Raw genomic sequence first — 13,361 nt, 5'->3', positions numbered from 1 at the left:
AAGAAATCTTTCTGGCACATATCTTTATGGGGTTACAGTATGGCCTATGGATACATTTTACAATTGCAATTTAAAAAGTGACTAATGTGTTTTACTCTACAGTAGTAGAGGGTAACTGTACCACATGGCAAAGAGTCAGCCTGATTAGCCTGGTAGCCATTTTGAACCAGAATCGTTACCACATTGACTTCTGGGAATGATGTCTTGCCTGAATGTGCAGTTTGACTCTCATTCCTACGATGTACGCCTTGTCCACCTCCTTTCTCTCTCTCTCTCTCTCTCTCTCTCTCTCTCTCTCTCCGTATCTTTTTTATGCACTCACGCACGCACACACACACACACACACACACACACACACACACACACACACACACACACACACACACACACACACATTCCAATCATACCACCATAGGGAGAGACAACATTAATACAGTGTCACTCCTTTCATCTCTGACCTTCCTCTGCACTTGATTCAATTAAGTCACTCGGCTTGATGTTCACTTCCAAACACAAGACAGCGACATAAACAACACACACGCACACATGACCTAAATATTTGTGCTTTACATCTTGACACAAGTTCCTCACAGGAAGCTGTAACCTACTGCCTCAACCAAGAGAGGGCAACACTGGCACATTTGGCCTGTCAGTCAATCTGCATCTCTGCTACTCTGCTACCATCCCTCTCTAATGAAGACGGCTGTTATTTGTATGTCTCAGACCCACCAGCAGTTGCTGCCATCACTCATCAATACCCCTCCACCCCCATCAGCCTGGGAGCATGGGCAGTGGGGAGGGTGAGAGGGACAGGCAGCGTCATGCTTCATAAAGCTGTCTGTTACTGTAGGTTTATAGTTACTCCTGCCCAGGGCTGCAGTTGGAACTGGACGTTTTGAGGGCCGGCGGCAGTGGCGGCGTCTCCCTGATTCCTCTCCCCTCATTTTTCAGGCGGTGACAAGGACACAGCGCCCCTTTGACAGGACAGCATGGTACTAGAGGAGGCCCCTGTAGGTGAGTTGGTCTCATTGCAGTGCCGACCGTTGTAATGTATTGTGTATTAACACGGCCTGCCCGGCACACACACACACACACACACACACACACACACACACACACACACACACACTGATATATCTGTGATATCATATCACACAGCACTGCGTTCAATCCGGAGCAGGCATCTCATTGTAAGGAATGACTAGGAGTAATGACTAGGATTCAGTTTCTTGGGAATCCCTAAACTTGACAAAGCCAATATCATGTTCATGTCTCAACAACGGGAGTAGAGGTTGGAGTCTCGTTAGGAATGCTGGCAGGTTTTGTGTGGGAGAATCTTCCTCCCTCACAATGGTGGGAATGAAACCTTGGAAAAGCAACATTGAATATGAAAATAAGCTTTTTCTATTTCTCACTGTATGGTTAGACATGACCATCTGACCCAAAGATTGGCTAAGGGTTTATTGACATGCTGGTGTACACTTTTTTGGGACACAGGGCTGGTTTGGTAGGACAATTTAGTGAAATAATGAATATCTAGGCTGGTTTGGTAGGACACTTTGAATGAAATAATGATTATCTGGGCTGGTTTGGTAGGACAATTTCATGAAATAATGATTATCTAGGCTGGTTTGGTAGGACAATTTAATGAAATAATGATTATCTGGGCTGGTTTGGTAGGACAATTTCATGAAATAATGATTATCTGGGCTGGTTTGGTAGGACACTGAATGAAATAATGATTATCTGGGCTGGTTTGGTAGGACAATTTAATTAAATAATGATTATCTGGGCTGGTTTGGTAGCACAATTGAATTAAATAATGATTATCTGGGCTGGTTTGGTAGGACAATTGAATTAAATAATGATTATCTGGGCTGGTTTGGTAGGACAATTGAATTAAATAATGATTATCTGGGCTGGTTTGGTAGGACAATTTAATTAAATAATGATTATCTGGGCTGGTTTGGTAGGACAATTTAATTAAATAATAATTATCTGGACTGGTTTGGTAGGACAATTTAATGAAATAATGATTATCTGGGCTGGTTTGGTAGGACAATTTAATTAAATAATGATTATCTAGGCTGGTTTGGTAGGACACTGAATGAAATAATGATTATCTGGGCTTGTTTGGTAGAACAATTTCATGAAATAATGATTATCTGGGCTGGTTTGGTAGGACAATTTAATGAAATAATGATTATCTGGGCTGGTTTGGTAGGACAATTTAATGAAATAATGAATATCTGGGCTGGTTTGGTAGGACAATTTAATGAAATAATGATTATCTAGGCTGGTTTGGTAGGACAATTTAATGAAATAATGAATATCTAGGCTGGTTTGGTAGGACACTTTGAATGAAATAATTATTATCTGGGCTGGTTTGGTAGGACTATGTAATGAAATAATGATTATCTGGGCTGGTTTGGTAGGACAATTTAATGAAATAATGATTATCTGGGCTGGTTTGGTAGGACAATTTTAATGAAATAATGATTATCTAGGCTGGTTTGGTAGGACAATTTAATGAAATAATGAATATCCAGGCTGGTTTGGTAGGACACTTTGAATGAAATAATGATTATCTGGGCTGGTTTGGTAGGACAATTTAATGAAATAATGATTATCTGGGCTGGTTTGGTAGGACAATTTAATGAAATAATGATTATCTAGGCTGGTTTGGTAGGACAATTTAATGAAATAATGATTATCTGGGCTGATTTGGTAGGACAATTTATTGAAATAATGAATATCTAGGCTGGCGTGGTAGGATAATTTAATGAAATAATGATTATCTAGGCTAGTTTGGTAGGACAATTTAATGGAATAATGATTATCTAGGCTGGTTTGGTAGGACAATTTAATGAAATAATGATTATCTGGACTGGTTGGTAGGACAATTTAATGAAATAATATCTAGGATGGTTACGTAGGAAAATTTAATGAAAGAATGATTATCTAGGCTGCTTTGGTAGGACAATTGAATGAAATAATGATTACCTAGGCTGGTTAGGTAGGACAATATAATGAAACAATGAATATCTAGGCTGGTTTGGTAGGACAATTTAATGAAATAATTAATATCGAGGCTGGTTTGGTAGGATGGTTGAATGAAATAATGATTATCTGGGCTGGTTAGGTAGGACAATTTAATGAAATAATTAATATTGAGGCTGGTTTGGTAGGATAGTTGAATTAAATAATGATTATCTAGGCTGGTTAGGTAGGACCATTTAATGGAAGAATGATTATCTGGGCTGGTTAGGTAGGATCATTTCATGGAAGAATGATTATCTGGGCTGGTTAGGTAGGACCATTTAATGGAAGAATGATTATCTAGGCTGGTTAGGTAGGATCATTTCATGGAAGAATGATTATCTGGGCTGGTTAGGTAGGACCATTTAATGGAAGAATAATTATCTGGGCTGGTTAGGTAGGATCATTTCATGGAAGAATGATTATCTGGGCTGGTTAGGTAGGACCATTTCATGGAAGAATGGACATCTAAGATGGTAAGGTAGGACAATTAAGTAGGACAATTTAATGAATGAACTGAGTGGATTAGGTAGGTTAGACAATTTAATGAATTAATGGATGTCTTAGTTGTCAGATAGCAACAGATCATATTTTAAAAGGTCACACTTGTGTATGTTTTAAAGGTGTTTATGGGTGGCCTGTGTACTTTCTCAGAACAGCGGTGGCAAAACAGTACAAATATTTGTCCTCTAGTCAGATAGAGAATGGAGGGAGCTGCAAAGTGGCAGAGGACAAGTACTGTCATTCCGCTGTCACTCCATCCATCAGCTGAGATGGGATGACAGTGGGAATGACTGAAGGCTGGGCGCCTCTAGGGGTGAAGGAGGACAGGATAAAGGATGACGGTGGCAGAAGACTGGAGAGAAGACGAGTAGACTATAGGAGAGATTATAATGGAAGAATCATTTGGAGAGTCGAGTAAATATGAGAGGAGGAGTGGAGAAGGGAGCAGAGGAGAGGGGGAGAGTAACAGAGAAGGAGAGGAGGGGGTTTGGAGTAACAGATGAGGGGCTTACTGCGATTCGGAGCGGTGTGATGCTGCTTTAGTAGGATATTCCGTCTGGAACGGACAAGCTGAGAAATCCACACTGCAGCTGTCAATTGTTCACCACCTACACACACCGACTGTTAAGACACACACTCCATGTGCTACGCACACACACATTCACCGCCTATTCACTCACAGGTTACATACGCACACGCAGGCACGCACACACACACACATCAGTTTATGAGGATTTTTCTATTGAGCAATAGACTACTTTTCAAAAGAGCCCGAGATGTAGTTTTTCGTCCCTACTGTTAATCATTAAATCAAAATGAACCCTTGAGATATGTACATTTCTGAGGGGTTTGTCATGTTAAATATTAACATATTTTTTTTCAGTTGCAGTATCTCATCTGAGTAATTCAGGGGTAATGACTTACGGTGTGGCACGTCTGGACAGTTGGTTGTCCCTATAAACAATGGTTATCACGTTGCCCTACACCCCCCTATTATACACAGCTCCAGAATGGATCAGGTCAGATCGCTATATGGGCCAATACAACATATGATTATGATGTTAAAGCCAATAGACAACAGTTGATGGAGACGTGTTATCGTGCAAAAATGGTACAAACAGGACAATGTGTGCCACGATATAATACATCTCAAGGACAGGGCAGTGAAGACCTGATTAAACATATACTGCAACACATTGACAGACAGGCAGTCATGACCCACTGAACTATGGGCATATTCTGGAAGTTCAAAAGTATAATGTTTTACAACCACTGGGATTTGACTTGATCAAGTGTATTCGGTCCTGTGTGGCTCAGTCGGTAGAGCATGGCGCTCGCAATGCTAAAGGTTGTGAGTACGATTCCCGCCGGAGTCGCCCATATGTCAAATGTATGCACGCATGTATGAAAGTGTCTGCTGAATGGAAAATGTTAGATTTATATTGTGATCACTAGGGAATCGGCCTACTGGCCTAGGTATGTATCAGGTTGCCATTATAGGTCATAAGGCATTAATACAAGTGAATTACCCATGTATAAGAATACGTCAATTTACACACCGTACAAATACTATGGCCTTCGTAACTGCATCAATACTCATATTCTAACTTTCAACACTAGCCTATATATGTTGCAGTGAATCCGAGGTCCTGTCATGGCAGATTGAAAATGAAGAATGATCAGTCCTCGGGCACATTACAGAATTCTTTAGAAAGGCAGAATGAAACATGCTATTTCACCATTTTTGAAATATTGGTGAACGTTTGAAACACTATTTTAAAGATATTAATTTGTGTGTACAAATAGTTACATGGATTTGATCATTTATCCCATAACCTTCACTTCAACATTTGTTATAACAATTTAAGATTGCAGGCTAACAAATTATATTGATTTAAAAAAAAAAAGATATATGTAAAAATACAAGTTTATTTCTGTTATATTTCGATTATCATATAATCTTCAATTGAAATAAAACCCAGTTCAATGTAGCTGTTGTCTCTGGCTTCTCATAGCTCACGTCCGTACACTCACTTCTCACTCACTCTCTGTAGTCCCGTTCCGTTTATTGTTCTCACCTGTACGGAAGTGAACATAAAAGGCAGGGCAGGTAAGAATGTCTGAACCACGCAGGCACTCAACGTCTTTCCTGCCAGGTAAGAAAGACGGCGCATTCTCTTGTCGCTTAGCCTAGACAGTGATACCAAGAGAAGCTTGCTAAGGCTGGAAATACCTGTTTGTTTTGTCAATTGTACTGTACATATGAGAGTACCAGAGAATGTTTTGTTGTTCTTTCATATGCCTATAGTAGTAACCGCGAGGACCAATGGGGACTGCTGTACTTCTACTCCTGATTCTTCGGCATTGGATCAACAACGTGGAGGGTAAGACCAGAGACCGGATCGAATGGCTTTGATTAATTAAATAACTTCTCCTTTCAAGCTTACATGTAACTGCAGCATATCCAGATTTTCCCCAAGATTATAGCAGTTTTATTTGACTTTTATAGAGGTAAATATTCCACGTCATACATGCATGCAATGTATTGATTACACTTCAATTAGTTTATTTGATCCAGTGGTTTATATATACAAATATTTATTTTTAACCCCCCCCCCCCCCCCCCCCACAATAATTATTGTGATTTATCATGATAACATAACCTAGCATTTGCTCTGGTTATTCATGCGCAAATTAACCAGGCGCATCACAAAGACAGAGGCACTTAACAATCACTCATATACTGATAGACAAAAGTATAACACGCCAGACAGCAGTGCCGTGAGAAGATGTAACCCGTGCTAGACAGGGACAACCACGCTGACCACTTCTATATTCTATATTCCCCGTGTGGTGTCCATGTAGGAACATGTTCTGTTGGCAGTGCAGTGAATTGTGACGAGTGTCTCCAGCTTGGTCCCCACTGTGCATGGTGCACACAAGAGGTAGGCTATACATCCAGGGCAGGGGAACCCAATTACATTCAACCGTGGGCCGATTTTTACTTGAGCGGATGGTCGGGGGGCCGCATTATAGTTATAAATCATTTGTGCCCTACAAATTGACCGCAAGAATTCCAAACAGATGCAATATTTGACAAAAACAGAAGGATTTCAAACTTGAATTACATTGGGATACGATCACATATGCCTCTCTATTTATGCGTGGGAATACTAGGGAACAGAGTTCCTGAATAAAAATAACGTTGACGCCATTTTCTGCTGATTGTACAGTCTTTTATGTCCAAGAACGAAATGTATATATGTATAAAAATATATATCTATATTTTGCACAGAACTAAAATAAAATCACTGCCTATTGAGGAACGCTTATCTAGAGGATAACATTGATGCAAGTCCAGCAGGAAAACGTGTCATGAATTCATAAATGTGCAACTAGCCTAACTTGATATGGAATTCTGATGCCACATGTTGTTGATGGAGCAAACTGCAGTGCAGAGTCAAAAGAAATGTTGTGAAATGATTTAATGATGGCAATATTTGCAAATGATCTTCAGAAGTTCTACCTTTCAGGTAGTACTATAGTATGAATATGACTACTGACTGACGAAACAGCAGTAAAATATGTTAGAGTCTCTGTGTCAGATTGGTTGTAATGTGGGAGTAAAACCTTGTGGTGTTTTTAACCTCTCAGAATTTCACCGACTCGTTTTTAATCAGTGAGCGATGTGACACGCCGTACCTCCTCCAAGAGAGAGGCTGTCCCCAGGACCAGGTGGAATTCCCAGTGACCACTTCCGAGGTCCTCCGGGACCAGCCACTCGGGAAGAAGACAGGAAATACCAACAGCACAGAGATATCACCACAGAAGATGGCCCTCAAACTCCGAACTGGTAAACCCCTATTTATACAGTTACTGATGGAGACCTTGGGGGCAGTCGCTGTGTCCATTATTTATACAGCTATTGGGCACACTGCTCACACTGTGGGTACACGCTGGCGGTGATTTCAAGTTGATTTAGAAACTCTTTTTGATGAATGAAGGATGTTTCATTTATATTTTCACACCATTTTTCACATCAAGATAATAATATCAATAGAATTTCTCACTAGCATGGTCAGACCTTGAACTGAATGGAGCCCGGAGAGAGAGACAGAAAACAGTTTCTTATTTTTTCTTTCAGGCAGTGAGGTGACCTTCCAGGTCAGTGTGCAGCAGACAGAGGACTACCCTGTAGACATCTACTACCTGATGGACCTCTCAGCCTCCATGATTGACGACCTGGAGATGATTAAAGACTTGGGCTCCACCCTGTCCAAGGAGATGGCAAAGCTCACCAGTAAATTCAGACTTGGATTTGGGTCCTTCGTTGAGAAACCAGTCCTCCCGTTCATTAAGATCACTCCTGGAGAGCTGGAGAACCCTTGTAGGTAGGGTACAGTGTGCTTGTGAGAACTGAATTGAAAACCACATCCTCTATGGTTGAAGTACAAATGAAGATCACTTTCTTTATATAATAATATAATATATGCTATTTAGCGGACACTTTTATCCAAAGCGACTCACGGTCATGTGTGAATATGTATGGGTGTCCCCGTGAATCAAAACCCACTACCCTGGGGTTACAAGTGCCATACTCTACCAACTAAGCTACAAAGGACCATCTTTCTGTGGAAGAGACAGATTTTCTCACTAAAAGAGCTTAGTAAACGACACAGTGTTTTTGAGTATGTTTATAACAAGCTTACTTGTTGTAAGTAATAGTAATATCTAGTAATAATTAATTAGTTAAACGGTGATGGAAATATTCGAGCCCCAATGTCTTATCTGTAGACATGGGAAGTCATGGAAAGTTCTCTTATTTTGAATTTGTCTTAGAGGGGGAACCCCGGTCATAGATGTAATACGCTATTTTCTCTATGGTACTCCCATGCAGGAGTGTGGATGAGAGCTGTCTGCCAACGTTTGGATACAAACACGTCCTACCCCTCACCAGCAGCACAGAGAAGTTCAACAATATCATCACCAACCAGCATGTGTCTGCCAACATCGACCTGCCGGAGTGTGGCTTCGATGCCATTATGCAGGCAGCTGTCTGTGGGGTAAGTGAGCGAGTCTGTGGTTCAGGTTTGATTTGATTTGTCCCCAAAGATGGTAGCCATTTTTAACAGAATAGAATAGAGCCGAATAGAAAATAACACTGCAGAATAGAATCTAAAGGAAGGGAATAGAATATCTTTATTTTTCAAGGGAACTTCGGGCGTGCTTTGACAACGGACTATATTATTATTGCGGTATAATAATCTCTCATCTCTCGCTGTTAGGACAAGATAGGCTGGAGGAACGACTCCATGCGTCTGCTGGTGTTTGTGAGCGACGCCGACTCTCACTTTGGGATGGACAGCAAGATGTCAGGCATCGTCGTCCCTAACGATGGGGAGTGCCATCTGGACAGCAACAATGAATACTCTATGGCTGCCCATCTGGTAAGGGGACAGTCACATCAGATGAATTTATTACTTCTATGACTGGGGTTGTAGTACAAGGATTCACTGTTTATGATACTATAACATGGCTTTCATTCCTATCCATGGTGAAGGAGTGTCCCTTTACTGTAAAGACTACTGGCTCTTTGGGGCCTAGGCCGGGTGACTGTACTTTTTATTTTTGTTGATGTGAAAAGGGCTTTTTGTAATTGTTTCATTCATTGGGATGAAATACTATAGTCTGAGGTTTTTAAATACTGACTTTGTCCATCCAGGAATACCCAACTCTGGGACAGCTGATGGATAAACTGGTGGACAATAATATCCTGCTTATATTCGCTGTGACGGAAAATCAGAAATACAACTACGAGGTGAGAACTTCTCCTTCTCCCTCCATTGTCCTTTTCCCAACAGCAATGTGACGTTTACCTGTCAGAAAACACCGGGTGGAAACCAGGTATGTGGAATGGAACCGGTTATGGAATGGAGAAGGAAAATGTATCTCTGTGTATCGTTGGGGTTAGCATATTTGATTCGCTACCTGCTCTCAGTGGACGTGTTGGAACAAGCCCTCTCTTCTTCCTGTTTTCGGTAGAACTTTACTTCCTTATGATGTTGCTGTGATTGGTCGGCCAACCTACATGAACAGTAACAGTGTGTCTGTTGTGTGTTTTATCACAGAACTATGCAAGTTTCATACCTGGCGCCACGGTGGGGGTTCTGGAGTCAGATTCAAGGAACATCCTGGAACTGATTGTGACGGCGTATAAAGTGAGAATACAATTCTGTCACTGTGGGAGTACAGTGTGTTTGTTAGTTAGCAGGACCATTAAGACTTGCGGAGTACATGGACACAGTGACCTCTGACTAGTTCCCTCGGGTTAGATCCTTCCTTTCTGTTTATCTCTTCTCTCTCCCTCCTCTCCCCACCACCCCTCTCCCTCCTCTCTCTCATCCTCGTTCCTTCCCCCCCTCTCTTCCTCTCCTCTCTGCACCTCGGTATGCTGTCAGCAGGTCTACACTCGCCCCTGCTGTTTGATCCTCTATCGTGGCTCGCTGTTCCTCCCTACAGTCTAATCCCTATTGGCTTCAGGCCTACAGGCAGCGTGTGTGTGTGTATGAGTGTGTGCACGAGGGTATGCGCGAGTGGTGTGTGTGTGTGTGTGTGCGTTGAGGGGGATGAGAGCAGACCCACAGCTTCTAATCACTTCATCAGACACTTCCTGAACAGCCTACCATAGCCAAGTCACGTCTGGCTCCTCTAGTTATGCCAAGGGGGCTTTATTCATCACCGAGCTAATGGCAAAGCACTTAGCATCTAGCATCTAGCACAATACGAAATGTACAGGACATACTTTATGTGAAAGCGATTAAGAGGTTAGCCACATTACCGATGTAGCTTATTTTTGTGATAGCTAGATATTGATTTAGTGCTCCTCCTAGTACACTGTACACGGTGTGTCATCTCAAGCTGTTTCTCTCAAGCATCACACAGACCACATCTTCCCCAAAGGAACTGAAAGGATAAAAATGTCAAGTACTCTGTCAACACTGTGCTCACTTAGAGAAAGAGTTATATTAGAGTCATATCTGCCTCACTATACCCTGTGGTGATTGGCTACTAACACCTGGGATACCTGGGAGCTTGACGGAATACCTGGGAAGTTACAGGGATCATGACTCAAACCACTCAGAGAAAGGGACTTACCAATATAGTGGAAGACTAGGAATGAATAGGCCCAGCTGAGTAAACCTTAGCAGTGTTGGAACATACTGTAGACTTAAAAAGGGTGTAATAAGTCAGTGGTTGCAGAAGCTTATAATGGTTCCCTTTCTCTCTTTCACACACGCACGCACGCACGCACGCACGCACACACGCATGCACACACACACACACACACACACACACACACACACACACACACACACACACACACACACACACACACACACACACACACACACACACACACACACACACACACACACCTATTACACCCCCCCACACTAAAGAGACAGCATAATCCATTGAGTGTGAGGTCAAATACAGCATTGAATAAACTACAAAAAACACTTACCTGAACTCTTCCCTCACGAGGTCTAGGACCTGGCCATGACCCCGTTATAGGTTACCTTTGTGTTTCCAGGAGCTGCGGTCTGAGATAGAGCTGGAGGTGCTAGGAGACACGGAGGATCTACAGATCTCCTTCACGGCGATCTGTCAGGATGGGACGGTACTACCTGGACAGAAACGATGCTCCAACGTCAAAGCTGGAGACACGGTTTGTTCCCATTTTGCTCGTCAGCTGGTCAGTGATATTAAAGAACAATATTCCTATATTTTCATATTGTCGTAAAACAAGTTGCCAACTGGCTATACAGCCACCTCAATGCATGTATGATATAACACCTCTGTGATTCCCAGGTCTCCTTCAACGTGACTGTAGAACTCTCTGAGTGTCTCGACGGTCCCCAGCGTTTCCTCATCAAACCGGTGGGCTTTCAGGACCCCCTGGAGATAGACCTGGAGTCCCTGTGCTCCTGTGTCTGTCAGCAGACCCCCGAGCCCAACAGCAGCTACTGCAGCCTGGGCCGGGGATCTCTGGAGTGTGGCTCCTGCCTGTGTGATCCCGGGTACATGGGCTCCAAGTGTGAGTGTACGGAGGAGAGCGTCCAGAGCAGTAACTGCAAGGCCAGTGGCGCTTCGGAGTCCTGTAGCGGGCAAGGGGAGTGTTACTGCGGCCAGTGTGTGTGTCACCCGTCTAGTTTCGGACGCGTCTACGGGGCCTACTGCGAGTGTGACGACTTCTCGTGTGGGAGGTTCCGAGGGTTACTCTGTGGAGGTGTGTACTTACGGTCGAAACACGGACTCTCATGACGAGCGTTGCGGTTTCACCTCTTCCTCTTTTGATGAAAGCAGATAATGTACTGACATCACAATGACTCAGTAATATAACATATGACCTTCAGGATATACTGTAGTTACTTTCTTGCGTGCTAATGTGCTAATGTGCTAATGTGTGTGTGTGTAGGTCACGGGGACTGTGACTGCGGCGAGTGTGTGTGTCATAGCGGCTGGACGGGGGAGTACTGTAACTGCAGCAGCAGCAGGGACACGTGTGTGTCGGAGGACGGAGTGCTGTGCAGCGGACGGGGGAAGTGTGTGTGTGGGAAGTGTGTGTGTTCCATGCTCGGAGCCTCTGGAGACACCTGTGAAAAGTGCCCTACCTGTGGAGACTCCTGTAGCTCTGCTAGGTAAGAAGAACACACTCCTGTCCAGTTTCCCAGTGGGTCATATATTACAGTGCCTTCAGAAAGCATTCATACCCCTTGACTTATTCCACATTTTGTTGTGTTACAGCCTGAATTCAAAATGGATTAAATAAATACAAATTCGCACCCATCTACACACATTACACCATAATGACAAAGTGACAACATGTTTTTAGACATTTCTGCAAATGTGTTAAAATTTAAATCCTGAAATATCTCATTTACATAAGTATTCACACCTCTGAGTCAATACATGTTAGAATCACCTTTGGCAGTGATTACAGCTGTGAGTCTTTCTGGGTAAATCACTAAGCGCTTTGCACACCTGGATTACACATTATTCTTTAAAAAATTCTTCAAGCTCTGTCAAGTTGGTTGTTGATCATTGCTAGACAGCCATTTTCAAGTCTTGACATAGATTTTCAAGCCAATATAAGTAAAAACTAACTAGGCCAATCAGGAACATTCAATGTCGTCTTGGTAAACAACTCCAGTGTATATTTGGCCTTGTGTCTTAAGTTATTGTCCAGCTGAAAGATGAATTTGTCTCTCAGTGTCTGTTGGAAAGCAGACTGAACCAGGTTTTCCTCTAGGATTTTTCCTGTGCTTAGCTCTATTCCGTTTAGTTTTATCCCTCAAAAAACTCCCTAGTCCTTGTCGATGCAGCCACCACCATGCTTAAAAATATCAAGACCGGTACTCAGACCGGCACTCACTTGTGTTGGATTTGCCCCAAACATAACATTTTGTATTCGGGGCATAAAGTTAATTTCTTTACCACATTTTTTAACTGTTTTACTTTAGCGCCTTGTTGCAAACAGGATGCATGTTTTGGAATAGTTGTATTTCATACAGGCTTCATTCTTTTCACTGTCGTATAGGTTAGTATTGTGGAGTAACACTGTCGTATAGGTTAGTATTGTGGAGTAACACTGTCATATAGGTTAGTATTGTGGAGTAACACTGCTGTGTAGGTTAGTATTGTGGAGTAACACTGTTGTATAGGTTAGTATTGTGGAGTAACACTGTCATATAGGTTAGTATTGTGGAGTAACACTGTCGTGTAGGTTAGTATTGTGGAGTAACACTGTCATATAG

At 42.4% G+C, this 13,361-nt stretch overlaps 1 protein-coding gene across 3 annotated transcripts in view; it reads left to right on the top strand.

Moving 5' to 3' along the window:
- Nucleotides 1-790: 790 nt before the first annotated feature.
- Nucleotides 791-13,361, top strand: part of LOC139373207 (integrin beta-6-like) — an 18,544-nt gene continuing 5,973 nt past the window's right edge. The window contains exons 1-12 of one of the 3 annotated variants that reach the window (XM_071113416.1): nt 791-1,014; nt 5,852-5,927; nt 6,409-6,488; nt 7,198-7,396; nt 7,688-7,934; nt 8,441-8,606; nt 8,829-8,990; nt 9,266-9,361; nt 9,672-9,761; nt 11,138-11,272; nt 11,416-11,833; nt 12,023-12,245. In XM_071113416.1, the coding sequence (XP_070969517.1) occupies nt 5,870-5,927; nt 6,409-6,488; nt 7,198-7,396; nt 7,688-7,934; nt 8,441-8,606; nt 8,829-8,990; nt 9,266-9,361; nt 9,672-9,761; nt 11,138-11,272; nt 11,416-11,833; nt 12,023-12,245 (1,874 nt within the window). In that variant the 5' untranslated portion in view covers nt 791-1,014; nt 5,852-5,869. Of the gene's footprint in view, nt 1,015-5,647; nt 5,700-5,851; nt 5,928-6,408; nt 6,489-7,197; nt 7,397-7,687; nt 7,935-8,440; nt 8,607-8,828; nt 8,991-9,265; nt 9,362-9,671; nt 9,762-11,137; nt 11,273-11,415; nt 11,834-12,022; nt 12,246-13,361 lie in introns of those variants that run through there. The other 2 variants (XM_071113417.1, XM_071113418.1) reach the window with 2 other exon arrangements.

This window comes from Oncorhynchus clarkii, chromosome 18 (genome assembly GCF_045791955.1).
Source record: "Oncorhynchus clarkii lewisi isolate Uvic-CL-2024 chromosome 18, UVic_Ocla_1.0, whole genome shotgun sequence".
In the NCBI taxonomy this organism is placed as follows: Eukaryota; Metazoa; Chordata; class Actinopteri; order Salmoniformes; family Salmonidae; genus Oncorhynchus; species Oncorhynchus clarkii.
Note: the sequence above shows the minus strand (reverse complement) of the source record. Positions and strands in the feature narration are given on the sequence as shown.